Raw genomic sequence first — 25,774 nt, 5'->3', positions numbered from 1 at the left:
CTTGCGAGACCTGCAGGCTACCGCACGGCTGGTTTAGGTCTGGTACTCCCTTCTGTGGCCGAGAAGAAACTTCCAGAGTCACCGGACGGTTTAGCCACCGTGAAGGGGGAAAGGGGAGCAGACGAGTCACCCAGCCCCTGGTTGAGATTCCGCACGTTCTCTTTTAAGAAGACTGTAAACTCTCCGGGGAAACCTTATTAACAAATAAGGTTTGTTGGCTGGAGAGGTTAACTGCATCATAACGACCAAATTGATTATTGTAGATGCCGTCTGTCTGAGGAAGATGCAAAGAATTTTTATGAAGTAGAAACTATGCCATGTTTAAAACAAAAAAAAAGAAAAACTTTAAGGATGGACACAATGGACGCATAAAGGCTGAACATCAAATTTTAATCTTGAACCTTTTCTCCAGTCTTCAAATTATTAACATGAAAAGGAACAATAAATTGCAATTTTATCATTACCTTAATCTCCGTGTAACAAGCCCTTGTTACAAAATCTCCATCTACTGTGCCCCAAAAAACCAACAGAAAACCCATACATTATATTATCTAAGTGATCTATTAACAGATGAAATTTTAACCAACTTCATACCAGGAAACTATTAACAGAGGTACTTCAATCACATAGCTTAAAATATGGAGAAAAGACAGGTTAAAAAAATGATCTTATCCTGTAGTAGTAGTCTTCTTACTTTTAAAATTTTTATAAAATACACTAATTTCCCAAAATAAAGAATATTATGACACATTGGTGTCAACTTACACAGATGAAAGCTGATGCCAGCTTTGTTTCTAGCTAAATTTCATTTCACCAAAACTTTATATATTACATGAATATCCCAGTAAAGTATTTTTTTAAAAAATTCAATACACAGGAACATAATGTACAGTGTCTTATAAAAAAAAAATGGTTAATTTAGGAATGATTTCATTTCAACCACATAATATATCTCTTTAAGACCATGAAACCGCTTGCTACTGTGAGAAGACTCACAGTCTACATTTTGATTCCCCAGCTATAATTCTTAAAAGTAAAAAATGAAAAAGGCTTTTGCGTCTGCTTTTTCATGAGAAAACTGTGGCCATGGTCTCTGACGTCGCCAAGCCCAATTCCCTAGTTCTGTTTGGAGGGCAGCCCTGACCCAGGCCGCGCGGCCAGACAGGGTGGAGGTGGGCTGTCAGGGCCGGGCTGCAGGATGCGGGCCCCGCCCACCTGCACCCACCAGCCTGCAAGCGGGGGCGCCGCCCTGAGGCCCCGCCTGCAGCCACCTGGAGGGACGGGGAGCCCGGGTCACAGCCGGGGAGGGCCTGGTTTGGGGCAGAGGGGGGGCTGCCCGGTCCAGCCCAGGCGGGTGGGCATCGCCTGTGGCCTCTGTGCGGGGGGTCCACCCCCCTCGGGGGCGGGGGTGTGGGAAGAGCCACACGGACGCCTGGGCCGCCTCGCAGGGTCCCTCCTGCATGATTGCACAGGCAGGTCCCCAGGGTGACAGCTCGATGACATTCAGAGCCATCCTCAGACAGGTGGCAACCTCGGTTCTTCAACTTCCAGCCACCGAGCTGAGCCGCTTCTGTTAGGAAACTAAATCTATTTCTGAACACATGCTGTCCAAGGGCTGTGCTTTATTCTTCCTTATTCTAGGGAATCAGAGACGTTCAAGGTTAAACTGAGGACTCGGTCTTGGAGGGATTCCCGACCCAACCGGAGAGACAGGCTCCTGCCTCGCTACCCCGGGGTCCCTCAGCGACACGGATTCACCTGTGTGTCCTGCTTTCCCAAAGAGACAACCAAACCCGAGGACGGGCAGCTCTGACTCAAAGAAGCCGAGGTGAAGCCCAGGGGGGCAGGGGCTGCATCCGCAACAAGGACACACTCTTGCTCCCGACAGGGGATCATCCAGCTTCTCCTTGGCTATCATTTCATAAATTAATAATTTCTTAAAATCATAATCCAAAGAATTTATCTATTACAAGAAAAATTCAAGTTTAAAAAAGCAAATAAATTAGTTAAGCCTTGTAAACAGTTGTCCGTCTCAGCTAGATATCTTTTTAGAAAAGGTTCCTCTGTGGAGTGAATCAGACAGGACCAGGCACATGGCACGCACCCTGGTCCCGCCGCCCCGGGTCCCTGTGGGCCTTGTGATGGATGCGGTGATAGGCGAGGTCCAGCCCCCGGCGGCTCCTCAGATGTTTTCCACAAAGCTCCCGGGGAAGAGGCCCGTCTTCCCGTTCCGCTGCAGCGTGCCCTTGAACCAGCCGTCCTCCCGCTTCCTGTGCACAAACACGATGTCGCCCTCCTTGAGTTCCAGTTCTGCCTCACTCTGCGGGGGGTAGGAAACCACCACCCGGTGCCTGCAAGAGAGGGGGGAGTGGGGGAGAAAGAGATGGAGAGGGAGAGACAGAGAGAGATGTGGGGAGAGATGGGGGGAAGAGAGAGAGATGGGGGAGAGATGGGGGGAAGAGAGAGAGATGGGGGAGAGATGGGGGAAGAGAGAGATGGGGGGAGAGATGGGGAGGAGAGAGAGATGGGGGAGAGATGGGGGGAAGAGATAGAGATGGGGAGAGAGATGGGGGAAGAGATAGAGATGGGGAGGAGAGAGAGATGTGGGGAGAGATGGGGGGAAGAGAGAGAGAGATGGGGGAGAGATGGGGGGAGAGATGGGGAGGAGAGAGAGATGTGGGGAGAGATGGGGGAAGAGAGAGAGAGATGGGGAGATGGGGGGGAGAGAGAGATGGGGGAGAGATGGGGGGAGAGAGAGAGATGTGGGGAGAGATGGGGGAAGAGAGAGAGAGATGGGGAGAGAGATGGGGGAGAGAGAGAGATGGGGGAGAGAGAGAGATGTGGGGAGAGATGGGGGAAGAGAGAGATGGGGGGAGAGATGGGGAGGAGAGAGAGATGGGGGGAGAGAGAGATGTGGGGAGAGATGGGGGAAGAGAGAGAGAGATGGGGGAGAGATGGGGGGAAGAGATAGAGATGGGGAGAGAGATGGGGGGAAGAGATAGAGATGGGGAGGAGAGAGAGATGTGGGGAGAGATGGGGGGAAGAGAGAGAGAGATGGGGAGAGATGGGGGAAGAGATAGAGATGGGGGAGAGATGGGGGGAGAGATGGGGAGGAGAGAGAGATGTGGGGAGAGATGGGGAGGAGAGAGAGATGTGGGGAGAGATGGGGGAAGAGAGAGAGAGATGGGGAGAGAGATGGGGGGAGAGAGAGAGATGGGGGAGAGAGAGAAATGGGGAGAGAGATGGGGGAGAGAGAGAGATGGGGAGAGAGATGGGGGGAGAGAGAGAGATGGGGGGAAGAGAGAGAGATGTGGGGAGAGATGGGGGAAGAGAGAGAGAGATGGGGAGAGAGATGGGGGAGAGAGAGAGAGATGGGGGAGAGATGGGGGGAAGAGAGAGATGGGGGGAAGAGAGAGATGTGGGGAGAGATGGGGGGAAGAGAGAGAGATGGGGAGAGATGGAGGGGAGAGAGAGAGAGATGGGGGAGAGAGAGATGGGGGGAGAGAGGGAGAGATGGGGAGAGAGAGAGAGATGGGGGGAGAGAGAGAGAGAGATGGGGGAGAGAGAGAGAGAGATGGGGGGAAAGAGAGAGAGAGAGATGGGGGGAGAGGGGAGAAGGAGGGAGGGGAAGCAGGAAGGAGGAGGGGGGGAGAGACAGAGTGGGCTTAGTCACAGCTGCTCGGAGTTGAGCAAAGCCAGTGCACGCGCCTGAGACGCTGACAGAACAGGACGGAGCACAAGTTTGCCTATAATGTTGGTAAAATGACTCAAAATGCCACCGTCCCCTGTTGAGTAGAGACTTGGCATGAACAATGTTTGGGTGTGCATAACGGTCCACAACTGACCAGGGGCTGACTAAGGAAATCCTGCCCTAAACACCCCAATTCTCCCTGGGGCAAGTTGTCCCAAGGTCCACACAGGGTGGGGAGGACCGAGACCACCAGTTCAATCCACCACCACCAGCAAGGAGGCCGGCATCCAGAACTCAGTTGGTCTGACATCTGTGTCCGTTTCTCCACTGGTTCTCAACTCAGGTATCAGTGGGAAAAGATGTAATTATTACTGAAAGATTCCAGAAGCCTTGCTGGTTTAAGGTCATCTACCCCCTGCTTCCATGCTTCTTCGTTTCCTTCTGCAAAATTATGGTTAGGAGCCAGGGAAGCCAGAGGGAGGTGAGCTGCCTTACACACTGTGGGTGCTCTCCGCCCACTCCAACAGAGTCCTGTGACAATGACGGCCTCTAGGTCCTGAGGTGGGGTCCTAACGGGCGTGCGGCTCCCACCCGGCTGTCTCCCGGGAAACCAGTCCCACACTGTCAGCTGACGCATCACCCTGTGGACAGGACTACATGCCGGTAAAAGACATCTCTTCCCATAAGCCAGCGGGACCACCTTGAAAGGGGTCTTCCAGCCCCAGTCAAACCTTTACACAACTGCAGCTCAGGCTGACATCTGGACACTCATCCTAACAAATAGCCTAAGCCAGAATCACCCACGTAAGCTATCCCCAAATTCTCAACCCACAGAACTATGAAATAATACATATTTACAGTTATTTTAAGCCACTGAGTTTTGGGGGTAATGTGTTATACAGCAAAAGATAACTAATAAATAATCTCTCCCTGTCTCATGCTAATTAGTCTTCAGCTACAAAAGTGGTTGAGTTTCTACTCTCATTTGGGTCTCCAAGTCAGAGAATGAATTTACAGCCTCACAGGAATTACTCTTAACAGCAAGTAGAGAACGTCATGGGTGAAAAGTTGGTCATCAGAACCCATTCTACAGAACCGCCCCAAACTCAGGAAAGCCATCTGGGCCCAGTCCTTTCGGAAGACTGCTAGTTTCACCAGCCTCCATTCCATAAAAACCAGAATCCACTCATGTGAAGACCTGAGCAACAGCCCCAGGCGATGACTCTATTAAAAAAGGCATCTCTGCAAAGGCCCAGGGGCCACCCCCCCCCCCATTCCCGAGCAATCCTGGGCTCAGGAGCCAAACTATCCTCCAGGCTCTGGACCAGAAGCATGGCACGGAGGCTGCCTGATTATCTCCAAGAAAGGTCCAGAGAACTGAAACACGAGTACTGACAGGCTTTAATCAAGCTTGGAGGAGGGGGGGAGGCCTGGCCTCGTGGGAGAAGTGGGCCTGGGGGTCCACGCAGCCTTTGGGGCCATTCAGAGCAGCTTCACTGTGGCGGCCATCGCCGCTCGGGCCTCGGTTTTCTCATCTGTGGAGCAGGACTGCAGGGGCCGGAGCAGGTAGCGTCAGGTGATGTGTGGAGAACACAGGCGGGACGCACGCAGGATGGTGTCTGTCACAGAGCTGACGGCCCAAGTGCCAGCCCCCAGCACTATCGTGTGGCTCAGGCTACAGCGGGCGGGGGCCTGGCTCTTCAACGAAGACGTGACCGACAGCCGCTTCTACCCGGGAACGACTCAGACCACACCCTGAAGGAGAACGTCCTCACAACACACTGACAAACTTTAGAACGACAGAGTTAGGGCTCTGGAACCCCTTCTCTGACAGCTTCCCACTGTGGACTAATCTGAAGGAAGGAATCCAGATGAGAAGACTTCTCAACTCTGATGCCAACAGGCTGAAGATCCACGTAAACACTCATGCTGCCGGGACTTCCCTGGCGGCCCAGTGGTTAAGACTCTGCCCTTCCAATGCAGGGGACGTGGGTTCGATCCCTGGTCGGGGAACTAAGATCCCACACGCCGCGGAGCAACTAAGCCCGCGCGCCACCACTACTGAGCTTGTGTGCTCTGGAGCTCTGGGACCCGCGCAGCACAACTAGAGGAGCCTGCATAACACAAGGAAGAGCTCGTGTGCCGCAACTAAGACCCGATGCAGCCAAATAAATAAATAAATAAATAAATATTTAAAATTAAAAAAAAAAAAATCCATGCTGCCACTTGGGGCACGTCGAAATTTGAGCAAAGCTTTATAATTATGGAAAGAAGCGTACAAGTGACTCAAATCATATTCACAGTAGCTCTCTGATGAAATGTATCCCCACTGGTCCTCTGCCAGCTGCCTTACAGGTGAAATGGAACAAAAACATTTCTTGAAAAAAGTGAATAGTTTTAATATTTGCATTTTAAAAACTGTACTAAACCAATTTTGTCAAACATTTTCTGAACTAGAACTGCTGCTAGGCTAAGACCACCATCTTCCTGCCGAGCCCCCAGGGCAGTGGATGTTCACCACTAAGTGACGGGCCTCCAGGGCGGATATGAGTGGGAACTGCCACCTGGGGCTGTAGGGAGACCAGCCGGTGCAGCAGAGACTCTGCAGAGACTCTGCTCGGAGGCTGGATTTGGCCTCCAGGGGGTCTGCACCAGCTTTCCAATGCAGACGCTCAAGGCCAACAATGGGCCCAGCCGGCCACCGGCTCAGGTGCGGAGGAGCTTTGCCAAGTGGATGTTCGGCAACCCCCGGCAGACGTGAGCACAGCCGCCGGGCCCCTGGGTGATGCTGGGCTTGATCTGAGCCTCAGGGGCCAGACTTCCTTCCCATGACCGCCACGGGACCTGGGGTCCACCTCCAAGTCTGCACTCCGGCCACGCCGCTGTGTCCCCTCCCACCTGACCAAACAACCTGCCTGTCCTCCCGCCTCACATCTCCCGTCCCCATTCCATTTTGCAAAGAACCGAAATACTAACTTTAACTGCCAGCTCTATTTGTAGCTATTTCTGGCTCAAAACTCCTTACGGCTTCCCAGCGCCTCTGAGTTAGGTCATTCCCCAGCCTGGTGTGTGAAGCCCTCGGTGACCAGCCTCAATCTCTCTTTATAGCTACAGCTACTATTATCCCCACAAATGTGCCAAGCACGCCTCCACACGGGGACACTCCCCCAGGCGTGGCCTCTCTCCCCACCCCATGTCTTGGCTCACGTGGTCCCCTGGGGACTCTCTCAGACAACCTCCGTGCCCGCCCACGCCTGATTGGCCTCTCAAAGCCTGGCTCCCACCTGCCCCGCGGCTGCAGGTAACTTCACACCTGACCAGATTCCAGAAGCTTCGGCACTTAGCACAGTCTACACTGCATCACCACCAGCTGCATCCCTGCCTCATTCATTCGGCCAGAACATGAGCTGCTTCAGGGGCGAAGTGATGGTAAACTCACCATACACACCTCACACCACCGAGCATAGTACATACATGTGGTCATTCTTAATAAGCATGCCGAATGACAAAAATAAAAGTCCTGATCGTACAGGAAAACTACATTTTAAATGGACAGAGCTCCTCAGAAAGGAATGAAATTCTGACAGACACAAGTTACAACGTGGATGAACCTTAAAAACATCATGCTAAGTGAAATAAGCCACACACAAAAGAACAAATATACAATTTCACTTACGAGGTTTGCACAACAAACTCATACAGTCAGAAAGCAGAATGGGGGTTGTCAGGGGCTGAGAGAGGAGGGAACGGGGAGTTAGTGTTGAATGGGATGATGAAAAAGCTCTAGAAATGGACAGTGGTGATGGTTATACAACAATGTGAAGGTACTTAATGCTACTGAACTGTACACTTGGAAAAAATGGTAAATTTTAATGGTATTTGATCACAATTTAAAAATTATGGTAAGTGAATTTAAAAATTAATGGAAAGATGAAAGAAAGCAAAGAAAGAAAGAAGAAGGAAGGAAGGGAGGGAGGAACAGAGAGAGGGAAAGGGAAAGAGAGAGAGAGAGAAAGCGAGAGAGAAAGCAAGAGAGAGAGAAAGCAAGAAAGGAAGCGAGAAAGAGGAAAAACCATCCAAAGCTGCGCGGTGCTTGGCTGCTGGGATGCATCTCCTACCCCGTCTGGACAGAGCCCTGGGGTCACTGTGGGACGTACAGAGTGGCTCACAGACCTGGCCCTAAATTGGCCTCGGCCTCTTGCTGGCTGTGTGACACTAAATGAATTTTTGGTGATAATGACCAGGGTGGAATTTGAGAAAAAGACGCTCGCTGTATAAAGAAGCTTCACTGACATCCCAAGGGCAGTCTTCCCGCTCTGGGCTAAGGTATTCTGGCTTCTGACTAGATGAGCACTTGCAGTCTTTTATTAGCACGGATTTTCTATTTCCTTAATTTTTCTGGTCTCTCTCATGTTCTCTGTAGTTTGTGCATTTTTGTTTCTAACCTCTCCTGGTTTAGCCCAAATTGCACCCCCTGTGACCCTGGGAAGCACCCTGTCCAGCTCCCTGGCCTGGGGGTGCCCTTCACTGCTTTCTGCCAGTTGCGACAGCAAACTGCTATCCAATTAAGTACTTCACTGGCAAAACCAAACTCACTCGCTTTGTAGTTTGCTTGAAGTCCGAGTGAATTATGTCCATTGCTTCACCCAGTGGGTTCACTGTCACGGGCTCAAATTAATCATGCTGTTTAAGCCCGACCGCCTTTCTGTAAATCTCTCTCTATCCAATTTGTATGTTTCCAAGAATTCTAGCATAATCCCTCATCAAAGATCAGAGGTTCTTTGCCAATTTAGCAGATGGGCTTATAGGTATGTGGTTATCAGTTTAATTCCTAAACTTAAAAATATACAGAGATGACTTGCTGTGTCTCCTTAAGCCCTTTATCTGTTAATTTTTTTTTAGTAGGAAAAAAAACTGTCACATGCCCTTTCTTTTATTTGCCATCCCTTCTGAAATATTTCATTTCTACTTTCTCTTCGCAATTTCCTAATTATTTTTTTCCCAGTCCCTCCAAAATAGAGAGCCTAAAACATCTGTTCTGTTATTTCCACTGTCATCAATTCTGTTCTGCCTCCAGGATATAACATTTCTTGCTTGTTTTCTTCAGTGTCTCTAACGAACACAGAAGAATCCTTTTGTTCCTCAGAGAACAGTCTCAGCTGACACCAAGATCTGTCAACACACCTCCAGGCCCCTCCTTCCTCACTGTGAGATGCTTCTGTCTTTCTGTCCTGAGAATGCTTCTTCCCCCTGACAGCACTGGGCACCCTGGTCCCATTCTTTCATTTGAGATTTCTGGGGCAGGGTCATGGTTTGAGAGAAAATTTTATTCCTGTTCTCATTCCCATCTGTAGATGAATCCTATCTCATACTGGACCGACGTTAGACACTGAAAACTATTTCAGTGAAATTCTACCAGGAAAAATGCTACCAAAAGAACCTCAGGCTTCCGCGCTTTGCGGGGGCTGGAGTCGTGATGTTTAGATCGTGAATCGAGGCCTCTGAGATCCTGAAATGCTTCCTGAATTAGACTGATGTGACAGTTAATCTTCCCTGCAGTTTTAGCATGAAGTACTTTTTTATTATGTTGAAAGTTTTGAAATACCGAAACAATCAATCCCTAAATGATGTCCTCAGTAGCTTCTGAGCAACCAAAAAAATCTCATTCCCAGTGGACAACAGGATAATAGACTGTTTTCCTATTCTACTTGTTTCCACACAGTTTTCCTGTTGTTTTTATAGTCAGGCAGACCTAAGAATCCAAGTTAGATACATAACATCACCCGCGCTGTATGAAGGCAAAAGGGCTGGGTAAAGTCGGTCAGGTTGGCTATTATATTCAATATTCCAGTAAGCACGTGGATTATAAAAATATAAACGCGGGGCAGAAATTCTCTCCCAAGAGCACTTTCCCACTTGTAAAGATGGAAATGGTGCTATACAACACCCGGAAGAGGATTCCAGCACGCCGTGCCCCCTCCGTCCCATCCGTAAATCCTCCCCGCTCCCTGTCTGGGGGGCAGCCTGCCCCTGAACCGCTGTCACCTGCCTGCACCCGCGGCCCCTCCTTTGCAGACGCTCTGGACAGCAGGAGCCCGCTGTGAGCAAGGAGCTCCTTGAAGAGGAAGGGGCTGGGATGCAGAAGCTCACAGACCGGGCACATCTGGCGTCTGGAAAGGAACGTGTGCTTGGGGAAGTAAAGTGTCACTCGAAACAGTCACGCCGCCACCACAAATGACAGGGGAGAGGGGGAGGCTCAGGGCTCAGGGGGGAAACTGCCCATCAGTGCCTGGAGGTGAGGAGCTGCCTCTGGGACTGAAAGAAAGGAAACAAGCTGCTGGACTGGCACAGAGGTGGGAGCGCTGGAAAGCAGAGAAACACCGCGGGGAAGAGTGAGACTCTCAGAATAAAGAATGACGTGAATTTGGGGCAGGATTTCAAAGCTTTACTGAGAGCCCGACAGATGAGGGGAAAGACACAACGATTTTATTGGCGGGACAGGAACACTTTTTAGGGTAACGTCTCATTTCAAAACTGGTTTTATAAGGGTCAGAAATACAAGAAATTATTTTACTTTGCCATAAAAGTACACAGTAAACTGTGTACTTTGTACTCAAGGCGCATAGATTGTTTGACGAATTCTTTCCCAGGTTATTTTTGAGTAATAAAGTATGCCCCCCGAGTCGTCTGAAGGAAAGCCTCAGATTTTGGTGGGTACAAGTGTTCATCTGAAATACAGAGCTAAGGTAAATTTAAGTCATTTCAAAGTATAACACTTTATAGTAGTTTTCGAATAAGTAACAGAAAATGCTGCCCCAAAGGCAACACCTCCACAAACTAGAAATTTGCTTTGTTTATGAGACGCAGGGACAGAGGGAATAAAGCTTACAGAGACAGACGGCACCTTTTAAAGCACGTATTTATATATTTCTGTGTTATGGGAAAACAGTCCCCTATTTTTAGTGCACTTCATGGTGTCTTCCCGGGCAACGAACTGTGCCGTGTTTCTAACTCATACGATCCTAGTAGGCTTTTGTCTTATTTAGTAGGTTTTCTCTCCTAATGCGCTCGTAAGAGCCCCAGCAGCGGAATCAGACACGTTGGCTCCCGTGTGTAAATTACGGTGACTCAGGGCCACAGTCACGGAATGGGGCTCGTCGTTCTGCGGGTATCGGAACGCAGTCAGCGGGTCAGGAGGGGGTCAGGCCGGGAGAACTCGGCCGCCCTCAGGCTCAGGAAGAATCTGAAGCGGACGGTGAGGGGGCAGATCCTCCAGGTGCTTTACAACTAGCAGGTGGTGACCTGAACCTCTGACGAAAAGGCCAAACATGAAACGAGGGCGGAGGGCTGGCCCTGAACGAGGAACGCAAGGAGCGGGGCCGGGGCGGCGGCGACCCACAGCCCCGTCGGGGACAGTGCTGGAGACACGGACGGAAAGGGGGTCACAGCCCCGCGGGGCGAGAACACGGAGCGAACGGCAGAGGCGGAGCCCGTCACCCCAGGGGGACCGGGGCCAGGCTGGCCGTCACCACGGACCCAGCGAAGGAGACGTGAGGCCCCTCGGACGCCGCAGACCTGCCGGCTCCCCGGCGGCCGTGACCGCGGACTCACCTTTCACAGACCGCAGGCCTCGCGTCGCCGGCCGCCGGGCCCAGGGACGAGCAGGGCTGCCGCGGCGGTGGCGCCACCGGGGCCGAGTCCAGGGAGCAGGTCCGGCGCTGCGGGCCGGGGGCCGGGGCCGGGGCGGCGGCATCACAGGGCCCGGGGCAGGCGCAGGGGGCGCCGGGGGCCCCGGGCAGCAGCTCGGCCCCCGGCTCGACGTCCAGGGTGGGCGAGGCCGGCGGCGACCCCCGCGGCTTGCGCTTGGTGGAGGCCCCGGAGAGCAGCTTCAACAGCCCCTTTCTCTCTTTCTAGAAAAAAGAAAAAAGCACGTGAGTCAAAAAGACATGGTTCTGTTGCTGCAGTTTGAAGCTCCGATGTGAGCCTTCGAGGGGCGCCTGTGGGTGTCTGGGGACTCTCGGTCCGGATCGCGGGGGCCGCGCGTTCACCTGCCCTTGGCCTCCCCCGCACCTGCCCGGGCTTCTTCCCTAGTTCCGGACGTTCCCCTGCTCATCAGCACCCTCCTCGGAGGAGGTAAGACAAGCAGAGAAAAACAATGTGAAACCCAAATCCCACCTATTCGCTTCCCAGGCCTGGTGAAGGCAAAGTAGCACTTCAGGACAAAATGGAAATTTCAGATTATGGCTTTAATTTCCTGCAATTCTGCCAACCCTAGCTCTAATTCTTGTGTGCTGAGTTAGCATAAACCTGTTCCCACTTCTACAGCCACAGACCTGACGCTTATCATTTACAGGGGTGATGCCTTTTTTGTTTTTTTGTCTGAGCCGCGCAGCATGCGGGATCTTAGTTCCCCAACTAGGGACTGAACTCGCGCCCCCTGCAGTGGAAGCGCGGAGTCTTAACCACTGGGCCGCCAGGGAAGTCCATGGAGGGGATGGGTGATGTTTTGATCCAAGTGTTTACTTGTCACCACCCTGATGAAATTAAACAAACCAATAATAACAGAAGTCAAACCATTTCTATTGTGCAAGTACTTCCTTGATTAAAAAGCCAAAAACAACTCCACAAAATTAGAAAAAAAAGCTTCAGTATAATAAACATTTTTATGTCTCTTTTCTGCAAGCAAGCATACAAATAAGAATTTTTCCTAGCCATCTCACAGAAGCCATCTCGTGGCTCTTGGTCTCTCTTGATGCTTTTGGTCTTTGCTCTGCTAGGAAACCAGATAGAGGGCTGGCTCTCCTCCGTACCCAGACCCCAAGTGTCAGTGTTCTTCTGATGCCCAAGCATAGGTTAACAATCATCACTTTAAACTGTTTTACTAAGATGTCAACTACATCATCAGGTCCTCTGACTCAAAACATGGCCTGAGAATAGAACACTGCAGAAAAATAATTCTTTAGAACACTCTCTAGGCAAATTGGGATTATTAAGGTCTACTAACAGGGAAGCAGAATTATGAGGGGCCCTTAAGGAGATAGAACACCGAGTAATTTTTCCTGAATACTGAGCTAGTTCAGACTCAGTAAAAGTCCCTTGGGGGAGGCATAATAACACAGTTTCATTAGAGGCAGGCTGGCAGAAAGAGGAAGAAACAAAAGTAATCATGTATCAGATGAACAAGCATCCCAGGGGGTCTGCACCCCCAGGCCCCATTTAGCTATGGCTGCACACAGCACCTGTAACACCCCGGGCAGGAATGAAGGGGGGAGGGGAGGGCTTGCTGGACCATTTCTGTTTGTCGGGGGCTCAGGCTGCAGAGCTGGCGCATGAGCCCCCCACCCCTTCCCCTCCCTCCTGGGGAAGGTTCTCTCGCATCTTTAGTCAGGCCGGGCCTCAGCCACACCTCTCTGGCTTCTGCTTCACCCCTTCACCTTCCGTAGGGCCATGTGTGCACTGCAGTGAACAGTCCCACATCCCTGGCCAGGTACCCGAGCCTGCATGTCCTACGGCGCCAGTGCCGAGAGCAGGACGCGGATGAGCTGGCAGAGGACGGGGGATGGGAAGCAAGTTGGCCGGACCCAGGGCTGAGGAAGGAGGAGAGGACAGTCTGCACTCCACAGGGCAATGGTGCCTCCATCTACACGGCAGCCCGTGAGGGGGAAGGACACACCTGCGGGCACATCTGCCCCTCCTCTGAGGGAGCCCGGGGTCTCGGGGCCGATCAATGAGCTGGGAAGAACGTCCCGCCTTGCAGGTCCTCAGCGGTCCCCGCTGGGACATCAGGAGGCACACGAGAGCCCCGGGGCCCCACAGGTCTACCGAGAACACAGGCCGGTGATAACCTCAGTCTCAGGAAACCACCGCTAAAGACTCTTCCTAAAAGCTCAGTCCCGATGCCAGGAAAACAGTTAACTGGATGCCTCTCGGGGAACAGCCTCGAAAGTGATTAAGAAGAAAGATGACTTTGTTCCTCTAAAGGGTCACACACATGAAACGCAGCTCCAGTGACTTCCAGGGGATGTGTGGGGAGGGGATGGGGATGGGGCGGGGATGGGGATGGGGATGGGGGTGGGGGTGGAGATGAGGATGGGGATGGGGATGGGGATGTGGGGGATGGTGGATGGGGATGGGGATGGGGATGGGGATGGGGATGTGGGGGATGGGGATGGGGATGGGGATGGTGGATGGGGATGGGGATGTGGGGGATGGGGATGGGGATGTGGGGGATGGGGATGGGGATGTGGGGGATGGGGATGGGGATGTGGGGGATGGGGATGGGGATGTGGGGGATGGGGATGGGGATGGAGATGGGGATGGGGATGGGGATGGGGATGAGGATGTGGGGGATGGGGATGGGGATGGGGATGGGGATGTGGGGGATGGGGATGGGGATGGGGATGGTGGACGGGGATGGGGATGTGGGGGATGGGGATGGGGATGTGGGGGATGGGGATGGGGATGGAGATGGGGATGGGGATGGGGATGGGGATGAGGATGTGGGGGATGGGGATGGGGATGGGGATGTGGGGGATGGGGATGGGGATGGGGATGGGGATGGTGGACGGGGATGGGGATGTGGGGGATGGGGATGGGGATGTGGGGGATGGGGATGGGGATGAGGATGTGGGGGATGGGGATGGGGATGGGGATGAGGATGTGGGGGATGGGGATGAGGATGTGGGGGATGGGGATGGGGATGTGGGGGATGGGGATGGGGATGGGGATGGGGATGGTGGACGGGGATGGGGATGTGGGGGATGGGGATGGGGATGTGGGGGATGGGGATGGGGATGTGGGGGATGGGGATGGGGATGGAGATGGGGATGGGGATGGGGATGGGGATGAGGATGTGGGGGATGGGGATGGGGATGTGGGGGATGGGGATGGGGATGGGGATGGGGATGGTGGACGGGGATGGGGATGGTGGACGGGGATGGGGATGGGGATGGGGATGGGGATGGTGGACGGGGATGGGGATGGGGATGGGGATGTGGGGGATGGGGATGGGGATGGAGATGGGGATGGGGATGGGGATGGGGATGAGGATGTGGGGGATGGGGATGAGGATGTGGGGGATGGGGATGGGGATGGGGATGGTGGACGGGGATGGGGATGGGGATGGGGATGGGGATGTGGGGGATGGGGATGGGGATGGGGATGGTGGACGGGGATGGGGATGGGGATGGGGATGTGGGGGATGGGGATGGGGATGAGGATGTGGGTGGGTGGGGATGTGGGGATGCGGGCAGGGATGGGGCACTGGCATGGAGGGACGCTGCCCCGGGTCCAGGAGCCGGGCTGTGAATACCATATTCCAGTGTTTCCATGTTAGCAGAACACTGAGCCTCTTGAGAGAGTTTTGCAAACTCAGACATGTATCATTAAGGGCACCCTTGTTTCTCAAAATACAACAGCAGAAATGAAAACTACGGATGAATTAATAACAGCTACACTTCAGCAAAGCAATTTTTAAAATGTCATGTTAGCATGCACAGAAAAGGGCATATCTTTTAACATAAATCTTCATAATTCTTCTCCTGTGGGTTTTTCCAAGAAACTATTCCTAGACGTACAATGTTTTTGCAGTCATAATTCCTCTTCAGAAGATTTCATCATTTAAAATCACATCTCATATGAAAACAAAAAGCTATTTGGGTCAGGAAATCATCACCAGATAGCCAGAAAGAGTTTCATATATAAACATAATGTCTGAACTTAAAGTTAATAAGTCTGTATTAGTCACACTGCAGAGGCTGGGGACACTATGGAAACGCCATGTCAGAGCTCCTTCCCAAGCAGAAATAAATTGCATTTGAACTACTCACCATTACCCACACCCGAGCTCCTTCCCAAGCAGAAATAAATTGCATTTGAACTACTCACCATTACCCACACCCGAGCCTGTCTTCCTGTCTGGTCTGCTGTGCCCTGAGATGCACAGAGAACGTAGCAAGAGGGAGTCTTCTGGGCCTTTGGTATCAAAAATCTACGTCGTCAGGCTCCCAACGATAAGAGGTGCTGTTCATGGGTAAGGCACCTCCGACACCTAATTCACACCATTGTCTGATGATAATCACTCGTTTTTTAAGCGAGTATTTACTGAGCATCGAATGTGATGCCTCAGTGCCCTGGGCTCTGGGATCACAGCAGTGAACCTGCAGCAAGAAGCTCACACCCTCCGCCAGAGACGCAGCCCTGCAGGCACACAGGTGCTCACAGGAAACCCAGCAGGGCCGGGGGAGGACGACGGGGTGCTGGCCCCAATGGACGCGCGGCTCAAGAGGCATCGTGCACGGAGAGAGGGAAAGGCCATGTGAGATTCCAGATGCGGTTACACGCCACTGGGCTCAAGAACCCTGCTCAGTGCTTCTACAAGTCTCCACGCTTGCTCCTGACACCCACCTGATGGAACAGGAATCAGTACTGTCCTCATCGCCTAAGGCTCACCAGTGGTCATCACTGTCAGGGGTGACGTGGGCTTTCACCCGAGCCCGCCCTCCGCTCCGGTGAGCTCAGTGCGGCCACGTCTCTGGAAGCACCTCTGCTCCGGGGACCGTCCACCCGGGCTGCAGGCCACAGAGGCCAGGGGGCCGAGCTCTGCGGGCGGGTCTGCACCTTCCAGACCCGGCTCAGCGGGCGGGAACTGTGATTCAGACCACTCGGCAGGGAGGGAACTTCTTCTCCTTAAGACAACAAAACAGTTTCAGACGAAACTGCTTCAACAAAACAGCCAAGCCACAGACTACCCTGTTTCTGACAGTGAAACACGAGCTGGGAGGAAGGAAGATCGAGGAGCAAAGAAAGCCACGAGCAGGGACTTCAGGACGAGTGTTCAGGAGAGAAGGAAACGGGCACTGAAACCCTAGATGGATGCTCCAGTTAAGAAACCCAAGAATGGGACTTCGCTGGTGGTCCAGTGGTTGAGACTCCGCGCTTCCAGTGCAGGAGCCGTGGGTTCGATCCCTGGTCGGGGAACTAAGATCCAGAGGGCAAAACATAAAATTCAAAACAAGAAAAAAAAAAAAGGAAACCCAAGAATAACAGCAAGGGTCCTCAAGCATCGGCACAGTGACGAAGAAGGGGACAGTTGTTAGGGATCTGGGGCACTAAACTGGACGTGGAGGAAAGCCACCTTCCAGGAACATTCCAGGACATGTTCCAGGAGCCTGGGGACCAGCACCACTCAGCTGGTGGGCTTGGGAACAAAGGACAATATGGGGAAGTTGCTCCCAGCACCTGAGGGACTAGGGAGGTGGGCGGAAGGAAGAGGAGGGCATCAGAGATGGATTCTTCTCTTCTCCTGTTGTGAGATTAGGACAGTTGAGCTAATTAAACCATCAGGCTTTAATTAGAGGCCATTAGACAAGCTCTAAGCAAACCAGCCCTCCGCCTGCAGACGCCTCAGGGTTGAGAAATCCACACCCAGGACAACCAGTCACAGAGGACCGGTCCTCCCCAAATAAGGTGACACTTAACCTGTAGCCAATCACATAATTTCCCTGCTTTGTTTCTGCATCTTCTCTATAAAAGCCTGGCCCTCAGCTCCTGGCGGGTGTCTCCTGACCACTCCCACTGTGGCACTGCCTGATTTGAACAGAATTTTGCTCAAATCAAACTGTTACATTTTTTTAAATGCCTCAGTTATGTTTCAACAGAACTCAGAGTTTATAAGAACAGCCGATTACATAATTGGTGCTAATGAAAAAGATTTTATTTCTAGATGAAAGCTTAATAGACCAAAGTAATATTTGCTATATTTTGGTATCTAGGGGAAAAAAGCATTTCTACACCACCATATTAGTGGTTTTCTTTGAAACCCTGGATCACATTTAGGTTTTAGATGTCTGGATCTTCTCTAACTTCTAAATAAATATGCAGAAGTTAAAGAAATTTATAACTAGAAAACAATAAAAAATGTGTGTATATACATATACATGAGTATCTCATAAGGACTGAGAAATACATTTGCCTGGAGACGAGCTGATCAAATAATGAAGCCTTTAAACGGAGCATGAAGTTAGAAAAATGTCCAGATAAGTGGTTAAACTGATAACCGTAAAAGCTGTCAGAGGTCTTACAGAAAGAAGAAAAACAGTGGTAGAAATGCCCAGAGTTTCAAACAAGAACAAACTGAGATGATGTTTGGAAACATATGACAGAGCTTCCAACACCTATTTATCAAACCACACAACACAGTTACCGACAGAGTTAGCTAGAGATTTCACGTCGGGGCAAAAACACGTTTCTGAGAGTTGGTGAGCGAGGACTTCCAGACAAAATACTGTTCAAGAGGAACAGCTCTGAGCACACGTGGGAGTGACCCGCCATGTGGGGCAGCCTGGCAGCCCCCCGAAGGGCCCCCGTGTGCAGAGAGAAGGGCACGATGGATGGGCCCTCATCTGGGGGAGAGCTTATGTACATGGGTGAGGCCGATCACAGAAGGACAAGGAAGACAGAAATAATGAGGGAATTGTCAGAAACCTAGATAGTGGCTGCAAGTCCCAACTAAAACTAGAATCTCTGATACACTTAGAATCTCGGATACACTTTTCCCTTGACTTGCTGATAATTTTCTTTTCATATTTATTTATTTATGTATTTGGCCGCGTCGGGTCTTAGTTGCAGCACTCAGGATCTTCTGTTGTGGTGGGCAGGCTCTTCATTGTGGCGCACGGGCTCTAGGGCGCGAGCTCAGTAGTTGCGACGCTCGGGCTTAGTTGGCCCGCGGCATGTGGGATCTTAGTTCCCCGACCAGGGATCGAACCCACATCCCCCGCACTGGAAGGCGGATTCCTAACCACTGGACCACCAGGGAAGTCCCCGACTTGCTGATAATTTAATCTCACAGAAAGCCGAGCTAACTGCAACGTAGGGTCTAACTCTGATCACCTGGGGGAAAGGCAGAGCCCAGGGGCAGAGATGTCCAGCTGGTGAGGACTCGGAAGTAAGTGCCCACAAGACAGACTGCCCGTGGTCAGGCTTGAACTCTGAAGTGTAAAAGAACTGATTTTAAAAGTTCCAAGAAAATATACACATGACCTGAAACTGAGAAGGAAAGATGCTTCAAGAGCAATGGGAGGGCTTTCCAGAATGAGGTTCTAAGCACACAAATGCGAACTACCTCAGCGGATGAAAATGCAGAGGCACCTAAAGGCACTGATGTGATGCCCCAGGAAGCGGCCAAAAGGACTCCACAAAAAGATCAGGAGAAGGGCCCTAAGAAGAACATATCACAGCCGTGGCAATTCAAGAAGCTGAAGGCCAGAATGAGCTTAAACTGGCAAAAATGCTAATGACCAAAAAAGAAGTGTGTGTGTGTGTGTAGGGAGTGCTGCTTAAAGTTACGCTTGAGGAAGGAAGAACAAGAGAGACGCGGAGCTGCCGTTTGGGGTGGATGGCGGTCCTCAGACACAGGAAGAAAGGGAAGGGCCACCTTCCAACGGGAAAGGAAGAACAAAGCCCCTTGACAGGAGGGAAATGGGGGAGGAGACTGGGATTTAGAGATCAAACCACTCCTCCCCACAGGCTGAATGCACCCCAGCGGACAGAGGAAATGAACAGCTGAAATTCAACCAATAATCTGACCGATCCTGGTGAACCTGGGACCAGGGTCAACGCAACAGGCCAAAGAAGGGCATGTCTAGTCCTCATTTTCATAAAGAAGACAACAACACGCCTTGCAGACCATCTGGAAAATCCTAGAACAGTGTATTCGATGAAAGGTTGACTTAGGAAAGGAAGTGAGATCGAGGAAGAGTCTCTGCCAGGAGAGGCTGGCTATAGTCCGTTACAGCAGAAACGATGGGGCAGCCGGGGAACAGTCTGGATGGAAGAATGAGAGACGCTCAGATCTCATCTGGCATCCGTCCAGCTCCCCCTGGATGTCCTGGGCAACAGGATGGAGCAATGGGGGCAAAGTGACACTCCTCATGCTAATCATGGGATCACTGAGTTTACAGTGACTGGGACAGTCTCTTTAGCGAGCTGGGAACATTAAATGAGGTGGCAGATTTAGAAAGGGACATTTGAAATCTGTGACATGAGGAATAGGGGAAAAATCCGTAGAGCGTAACCTTTCAAAAAAGAAGATAACCCGGGGTCATGTAGAAAGGAGATCATCATTTTTCTTTTTCTTTTTTTTTTCCCCCTGCTGCACAGCTTGTGGGATCTTAGTTCCCGGACCAGAGACTGAACCCAGGCCCTTGGCATTGAGAGTGTGGAGTCCTAACCACTGGACCACCAAGGAACTGAGATCATCATTTTCTATGTATCTCCTCAAAACACAGAGCAAGGGTTTGAAGTCACAGAAGACAGGTGTGTGCTGAAGAAACTTTCTCCGAGTTGGAGGTTCCTGAAGGCGGCAAGGATGCCGTGGAGCCAGGGCACAGGGGCCACAGGGGTCCAAGCAGAGGCCAGTGGCCACTTGTCAAGGATGGGGACTCAGCAGGATAAACGTAAGGGCCTTATCAGTTGCTGCTGTAACCAATCACCCCAAACTTCATGGCAAAAACCCGGTGTCAGCAGGGCTGGGTCCCTCTGGAGGCACCAGGGGAGAATGTTTCCTTGCCGTTTCCAGGTTCCAGGAGCTGCCTGCATTTCCTGGCCTGTGGTCCCCTCCTCAGGTCACTCTGCTCTCTGCTTCCGGCCTCACATCTCCTCGGGCCCTGATCCTCCCTCCCTTATATGAAGATCCTTGTGGTTATACTGGGCCCACCCGGATAATTCAAACATCTTTAAACCTTTCATTTAATCCCATCCAGAAGATCCCCTTTGCAATGTAAGGAAACGTATTCTCCAACTTCAGGGATCAGGACACGGACATCCTTGGGGAGCCATTATTCTGTCTAGCACAGGCGTGCTTCAGCCTCAGAGATGCCATGAATTCTTCCCTGGGAGGCCTGCGGCTGAAGAGTCTATTCTCCTCCGTGACAATGGCCCTGACACACCGTCCCGGAACCTTCAAATCTAAACTGTAAAATAATTCTTCTGAAGATACTGACAAAGTTGACCATGTCAGCTTGAGTACAAGTTTAACGTAGTTAATTATAAACACTGAACAGATACCAATCTTTTGCAAAAACACTCATGTTAACTCAACAATTAAATATTAACTTTTTAGTAGCCTGTAAAGTTTATTTCCTTACAAACCCCTGCTTACAGGCTTCCCTAACCATTTAAACAGAGCGACATACATGACCACGGAACCTGGTGATGACCCTAGAGCTGCAGGCCAGCTCTGGGGAAAAGGCACGAACACTGGGGGGAAAGTCATGATTACAATACAATTGCGCAGAATCTGCTGTCACTCTGCTCTTTCTGTGCACATTTAATCACCAGGCATTTCCTTTGTCTCCAAACGCAACCAGAAGTTAGTCTTTCAAACACAGCTGCCCACTTACATCTTCTTTCAAATTCAGGCCCAAAGGAGAGGTTTTAAAAAGATCTATCAACTTAGAAAATAATTTCCCCCCTGTATTTCAAGTCAAGAGAAAAACTATCCGCACAGATTATAATCAAACATAGTGTAGGAACAATAAATCCACAAGTAACACTTCTGATCAACCGTTTCTAGCCCTTAGTATATCAAGTACATTTCTGCAGAACTGTTAACCAGAAGCAAAGCTCACTAAACAGGAGGAGTTAAGGTCAGCAAGGGGGTGGGGTGGAAGCCCCCGGAGGCAGACCCCAACTTCCCACACCAGGGTCTAACCGCAGAGAGCCGGGCCCCGGTCGCCGGGCAGGCCCTTGGGGTGGTCACCTTGCTGTCCTTGTCTGGCTTGGCCGCTGAGCCGCTGTCGGGAGAGGTGGGCGGCCCGGGGAGCATGGTCACTGGGCGACCGCCGGGCTCGGTCTCCAGGGAGGCGGCGGGGAGGCTCGGCGGGGCCGCAGCGCAGGCCAGGGGGGCGCCGGCCCGGCCCAGGCTGCCAGCAGCCACATGGGCAGGGGGGCCCATCGGGCCGGGGGGCTGGGGCGAGGCCAGGGGGTGATGGGGCAGCCCCGCGGCGCTCTGAACCTGGATGGGCGTCACGGCCGCGGTGGGGCGCTCCTGGCTGTGTGCCGAGACTGGAGGACGGGAGAGAAGAGCAAAGTGTGACTTGGACGCATGCTGCTCACCGACCCCGCGCCAGACCAGCCCGCCTGCCACAACGGTAAGAAACCACGGTGGTTTAGGAGCACTTACTTAGTCTTGGCGGGGCCCCTGGACACCCCCCTTCCAGATCCCACATCAGCCCCAAGTCTGCTGAGGGCCTGCGAGCCCACTTCACCCAGGGACCCAGCGACACCCCTACAGGGTCAGGTCAGGCTGGCCCCAGAGCTTTTTTAGTATCATCATTCTCCCTTTGCTCATTCACCGTTTTCCTTCCTTTGGCTATTCTGATAGACCTGAACAGTTTTCTCCACCACCGTTACCTAAGACTCTTGGGAGGTTCTCAATGCTACAGAAAGCAGCAAGCTATGTGAGGTCCGGCTGGGCCTGAAACAGAGCTGTGATGAAGCTCGTTCCAGACGCTCAGCACGGCGATCCTCAGGGCGCCACGCCGCTGCAGCAGCGGGACGCGGGGTCATCTGATCTCGAGCACAGAAGTCACATTTTCAAGTACTATCGACATCGCTAGGGTCCACCTAATTTCCTTCAGACCCTCCATCTGTAGATCAGGCTTGAATTCACGAGCCGGGCAGGCGGAGCCGAGTGGCTGTGAATAGACTGTGCCTGCCTGTCTCCCAACGTTATTCATTATTTTAACGTTCCATCTGTCCTTCTCAGCATCTGTTGTAAAAGGTCTGATGTCGGGCAGGGCCCCCTTCCTGGTGCCACCAGCCCGGCCCCCCTACCTGTCCTCACAGCGCTGCGCGCCTGGTTGACGGTCATCTGTCCGGACATGTGCAGCAGGACCTTGGCCTGGGGACTCGTCTGGATGTGAGCTGCTGACACCACGGCAGTGGGGACCCCGGGACCGCCGGCCATGCCGTTCCCCGGGGGCTTCTGGGCAGGCGCTCCTGCGGGGGCAGGGCTGGCCGGTCCCCCCCCTCGACTTGTCTGGCCAGCGGTCGACACGGGGACTTTACCCTGGGAAGCACTGGTCACCGCCCTGCCGAGACAGAAGCCCAGCCCATCAGCAAGACGGGAGACAGAACAACTGGCGACCAGAATAACGATGCAGAGCTTAAAAACAGAACACGTTGGGAAGTGAATGGAACTACCCGCCCAAGGGTAAGAAGAGCAGATTCAGAGAACGATGGCCCTGAGGCGGAGAACGGTCTGGAAACTGAGTCGGAGAAAATCACATGTCACTCTGCTCAAGGACACACAGTTCCTGGTCTCAGCTCCCACCTGAAGCTAAACATCTCCACCAGCTTCCGGGCCCTGGAGAAGCTGGTCTGTTAGATGACAGTGTCTATGTGGTCATGGCTGTGTTCACGTGCCCTGCCCTCCTCCCTAACTGCCCCGTGTGCACGTGTGTGTGCGCACACACTTTGCAACGTCCCCTCTGGCTTCCTTCGAACTACCCTAATCTCATTCATGTTTCAATCCTGTCATTCCCAGCAGCCTGGCTGAAGGCTCAGGCCTAAGACCTCAGGATTCTACTCTGTTTCAGGTGGATTTCTTCCTTCTATGACCCTTGATTACAAAGTACGATGTGTTATTTTTTAGTAAATTCCTTATTAAATACTCCTGACTCAGTAAAATTAAATACTCCTGACTCAGTTCCCTGAAAGCAGGGCCATGTGCAATGGTTCTTTTCCATTCCTCTTGTACATGCACAGTTATAGGGGTACAGCCAGCTGTAAACAAATATTTACCGGTTGAATTTAACTAAATTAGGTTCAGTGTAGTTTTATGTAACATATTTTTTTAATATTCTAAATTCATTTAAACAACAATTCTATAGATAGTAACTTTCTACCAAGCAGAATACTTCATTAACTTGAACCTCCTTATTATTTACTGTGAGGAATAACAGAGGATTTACTGTCAGTAAGTGTCTCTCCAGAGACTTTTTGATAATTTGTATTTGAATCTTATGAAAATGTTTTCCTTCACTAACTTGATGTTTTGTTGTTGCTTGGTTTATCTCCCTTAGTTGTTGTGGCTTTTTGTTTGTTTTCTTCCCACCAGGGAAGATCTAGCTGCCGTCTTCTGGATGTGAATGTAGATCTTAACATATACCGAGAAGAAGGTTTACAGTGATGAAAAATCTGCAAGTCAAATGAAAGCTAACATTCTGTCACCATCTGCAAAGAGAAAGATTTTCATTTGATTAGGCTGCTGGCCAGCCTCTGAATCAAGGCCAACCGCTGACAACATGTCAGTTCCTTAAACTATTTACTTAAAATCAGGGACTTTGAGAAATGATTTAACACAGTTAAGCTGGACCATTTATGAAGAGCCAGGTGGCCCAAAACTGGGGCTTCCTCAATGATGATGCCATTATAGGTCACTGCATTCATTCCAAAGCTACTTTCCTCAGTGCCCAGAAAGGGGACTACCTTTAAATAAACTGAAGACTATATATCTATACATCTAAAGCTCTTGCTTCCTACTGCCCTCAAACACGGTTTCTCAACCTTGGTGACATTTGGGGCCAGAGAGCTCCTTCCTGTGCAGGCTGCACCGTGCCCTGCAGGTGTCCTGTGCTTTCCTGGTTTCTGTGCGCTGGAGACCAGTAGCACTCCCACCCCGCATCGTGACAATCAAAAATGTGTCCGGGGGCTTCCCTGGTGGCGCAGTGGTTGAGAGTTTGCCTGCCAATGCAGGGGACATGGGTTCGAGCCCTGGTCTGGGAGGATCCCACGTGCCGCGGAGCAACTAGGCCCGTGAGCCACAACTGCTGAGCCTGCGCGTCTGGAGCCTGTGCCCCGCAACGGGAGGGGCCGCGATAGTGAGAGGCCCGTGCACCGCGATGAAGAGTGGCCCCCGCTTGCCGCGGCTGGAGAGGGCCCTCGCACGGAGGCGAGGACCCAACACAGCCATAAATAAATAAATAAACAAATACTTAAAAAAAAAAAAGTAAAAGTCTATAAAAAAAATTAAAAAAAAAAAAAAAAAAAAAAGTGTCCGGACATTGCCAAATTCCCCTGGGGAGCAAAACTGCCCTCATCTGAGAAGGGTGAAGGAGCTATGTCATACCGAAGGAATTCTGTTTCTTGACTGTATTACAGAAAATAATTGTGAGAATTCAGAGGTGACCGCCAAGCTATTGGAATAAATGGCTGGCTTTCAGCACCTCTTCACCAGGTGACCTCAGACGAGTTGCTTAACCTCTCCACCTCCACGTGCTCAACTGCTGAGTGGGGATCACAACAGCACATACATCAGGGAGCTGTTTAAGGACGTGGCATTAACGTGTGTAACGCACTTAGAAATCTGCGTGTCTGGCATCTCGTCAGCATCACATAAACATAAGAGTATTAATAATATCACTTTTATTTAAATGCTACATTTTAAATTTTCTAGCAGAAAAATATTGAAAATGGTGTAGTTGAGTCTTCTCACATGTAACTTAAAGCAAGTAATTTAAAACCCAGTACATTTACTGGGAGAAACCTACAATTTCACATATATCCATGTGAAGAGTAAGCTAAAATTTTGAGAATTAGAAGGGATTTCGGCAAATACAGATAGGGATCTTTAAAACGTCGGCTGTGTAACAAGCAACTGTAATGGGAGGAGGAATCTTGGACAGGCTGAAAACCACGGGAAAGGACAGAGCTTCTCTGTTTAGGACTCAGCAACCACTTACTCAGAGCCCTACCTCGTGACGGGGGCCACGTAATTGCCAGGGAAGACCCCTATCTTGCTGGTGTGCATGGACGTGCCCTTGAACCAGCCGTCCTGGCAGCGCTCAAACACGAGAAACATCTCCCCCTTCCTCAGCTCCAGCTCGTCCTCTTTCCGGGGGGTGTAGGGATAAATGGCAACATACCTAGAAGAGGAAAAAACAGTCGATTTCGAGCTGAGTAACAGACAGACCCCAGAATGCTCAAAACCCTTCTTTGGCATGAAGCCTTGGATGTTTCATACAAAAGTAAACAGAACGCACAATCCTTCAAGCTGTGGGCAGCCTTGGCCACTGTCCA

At 51.3% G+C, this 25,774-nt stretch overlaps 1 protein-coding gene across 3 annotated transcripts in view; it reads right to left on the bottom strand.

The window, feature by feature from the left end:
• Positions 1 to 380: 380 nt before the first annotated feature.
• SH3RF1 (SH3 domain containing ring finger 1) overlaps positions 381 to 25,774 on the bottom strand; it is a 162,420-nt gene continuing 137,026 nt past the window's right edge. For all 3 annotated transcript variants that reach the window (XM_068552924.1, XM_068552923.1, XM_068552926.1), the window contains exons 8-12: positions 25,450 to 25,620; positions 22,529 to 22,785; positions 21,453 to 21,757; positions 11,303 to 11,601; positions 381 to 2,351 (exon numbers count right to left, since the gene is read on the bottom strand). In XM_068552924.1, the coding sequence (XP_068409025.1) occupies positions 2,183 to 2,351; positions 11,303 to 11,601; positions 21,453 to 21,757; positions 22,529 to 22,785; positions 25,450 to 25,620 (1,201 nt within the window). In that variant the 3' untranslated portion in view covers positions 381 to 2,182. The remainder of the gene's footprint in view (positions 2,352 to 11,302; positions 11,602 to 21,452; positions 21,758 to 22,528; positions 22,786 to 25,449; positions 25,621 to 25,774) is intronic.

Source organism: Eschrichtius robustus, chromosome 10, assembly GCF_028021215.1.
Source record: "Eschrichtius robustus isolate mEscRob2 chromosome 10, mEscRob2.pri, whole genome shotgun sequence".
Lineage (NCBI taxonomy): Eukaryota > Metazoa > Chordata > Mammalia > Artiodactyla > Eschrichtiidae > Eschrichtius > Eschrichtius robustus.
Note: the sequence above shows the minus strand (reverse complement) of the source record. Positions and strands in the feature narration are given on the sequence as shown.